The sequence below is a fragment of the Octopus bimaculoides genome, chromosome 3 (assembly GCF_001194135.2).
Source record: "Octopus bimaculoides isolate UCB-OBI-ISO-001 chromosome 3, ASM119413v2, whole genome shotgun sequence".
Lineage (NCBI taxonomy): Eukaryota > Metazoa > Mollusca > Cephalopoda > Octopoda > Octopodidae > Octopus > Octopus bimaculoides.
The window spans coordinates 13,445,178-13,447,237 of record NC_068983.1 but is presented as its reverse complement, the minus strand read 5'-3'; the positions used below and the strand labels follow the sequence as shown (position 1 = coordinate 13,447,237).

General features: G+C 42.2%; 1 protein-coding gene across 1 annotated transcript in view; it reads left to right on the top strand.

The window, feature by feature from the left end:
• The first annotated feature begins 644 nt into the window (after window positions 1–644).
• Window positions 645–2,060, top strand: part of LOC106880041 (uncharacterized) — a 4,908-nt gene continuing 3,492 nt past the window's right edge. Inside the window, exon 1 of the mRNA XM_014929842.1 lies at window positions 645–1,902. Coding sequence (XP_014785328.1) covers window positions 645–1,902 — 1,258 coding nt within the window. The remainder of the gene's footprint in view (window positions 1,903–2,060) is intronic.

Below are 2,060 nucleotides of genomic sequence, written 5' to 3'. Positions count from 1 at the left end.
GTGTAGCCGTTGGTTTTAAAATAATTTTTTCTTTCACTATGTGCTGACTCACATCAAAAATATCGTCAGCATATCTCCGTTTAAATTGTTCGTAGTGTTCGGCACTTATCCTCGCCAACCGTATGTGCGGCGGTTTACCTTCAAACGGTCCCATTATCGAATAGTTTTTTTTTGTTATTAGTTCGTGTAATACTTCATTTTTAATGGTGTACGAAACAATTCTTTCTTGCGGGGGTTTAGGAGCGGGTTTCAATTTGGGAGTGAACGAGGGTATTATTTCTTGTGTGTTTTGCGTTTTTTCTTTTTTTCTTGTAGGGGGAGGGGAGTCTGGGCCAATAGGTTTTTTCCTTTTGTTTTTGGCAACTTCAAACTCCTAGATGATGGCTTGCTGTTGAATTGGACCCAATTTGCTTTTGATTCTTTATCATGTGACATACAAATTATTATTTTAAAAGGTCGTGTGATTTGCATTTCATATAAAACGGTTATTATTTAATAAGAAATGTAAATCACATAGAGTTTTAGAATAATTGTCTTGATGTCACGTGATCAAGAATCGAAAGCAAACTGCACGGTTTTTACGTGGGAGTAGTAGTGTGATAGGATTAAAACATCAAATTGAATCCAAACTGTCGCGACAGAGCATGGCAGATAAAGTCGGTGCAGAGGTTTTAAATCCAGCGAAAGAATTAACCATACATTTGAAGCGAGTCACACCCGAAGATATCAAACGTAAGCAGGTAACATCTGCTGAAATTGAAAACGAACCGGTTGCTAAGAAAGTTAAAATGGAGAAAGAAAAATCCAGCCATTCTGTGACTGAAAATACTAAACAAGTCCTCCCTGAAAAGACTCCAGATGAAATGCCGATGGAAGTGACTAGCGAAGAACACGTAGAAAATTCTGAAATTAGAGAATCTGTGCCATCGCTTGCAGGAAAACGCCTGTCTTCTGAAAATGCTTCGTTGAATCGTTCTAATGCGAATAATTTAAAAGACGATGATAGTTTACAGGGAACCGATCCAGTCTTTGCCGAGAAAAGTGTAACGGAAGGAAAAGTCATAGAAAATATTGCTACATCATCGCCGCATACTGAAGAAACTAGCCAGACAAATATGCTTCATACATCTGAGAAAAAAGCAACAAAGGGTTGTGAAGCAGACGGGTCTTCTGCTGAATCGGAAGACCTGACAACAGATAAAAGTTCAAAAGGCAATGAAAAGACCTACAGCTCCATTGTTAAATCCTGTAAAGACGCAGCAGAAGCAATAAAGAATGCTGCCAAAGCTATGGAAAAGAACGCTGGTGCCATGCTTGTAGAAGAGAAATCCACAAAAGATAATGTCGTGACATGTGAGGAAGAGAATAATGGCAGCGAAAGTTCTAAGCTCGTGGATGAAGAGACCGACAAACATGCCAAAGTCCTAAATAAGAAATCGGCCAACAACGATGACAGGCCTGCAGATAAGGAAGATGCCGACGATAATTCTCAGTTCATGCAGAAGAAAACTGCGTGCGGTAATCTCAAAACCGTGGTTGACGTGACCGTTAGCGACAGTGCCAAAGCTGTGGAGGAAGAAAGTGTCAGCGACAATACTAAACCCGTGGAGGAAGAAAGTGTCAGCGACAATACTAAACCCGTGGAGGAAGAAAGTGTCAGCGACAATACTAAACCCGTGGAGGAAGAAAGTGTCAGCGACAATACTAAACCCGTGGAGGAAGAAAGTGTCAGCGACAATACTAAACCCGTGGAGGAAGACAGTGTCAGCGACAATACTAAACCCGTGGAGGAAGAAAGTGTCAGCGACAATACTAAACCCGTGGATGGAAAAGGTATGGACAAGACAAAACTCCTGGATGAAGAGGGTACGAGCGACAAGGCCGACTCCATGGGTGAAGACGGTAAGGGCGACAAGACCGACCCCATGGGTGAAGAAAGTAGGAGTGACAAGACCGACCCCATGGGTGAAGAAAGTAGGAGTGACAAGACCGACCCCATGGGTGAAGAAAGTAGGAGTGACAAGACCGACCCCATGGGTGAAGAGAGTACAAGCTACAAG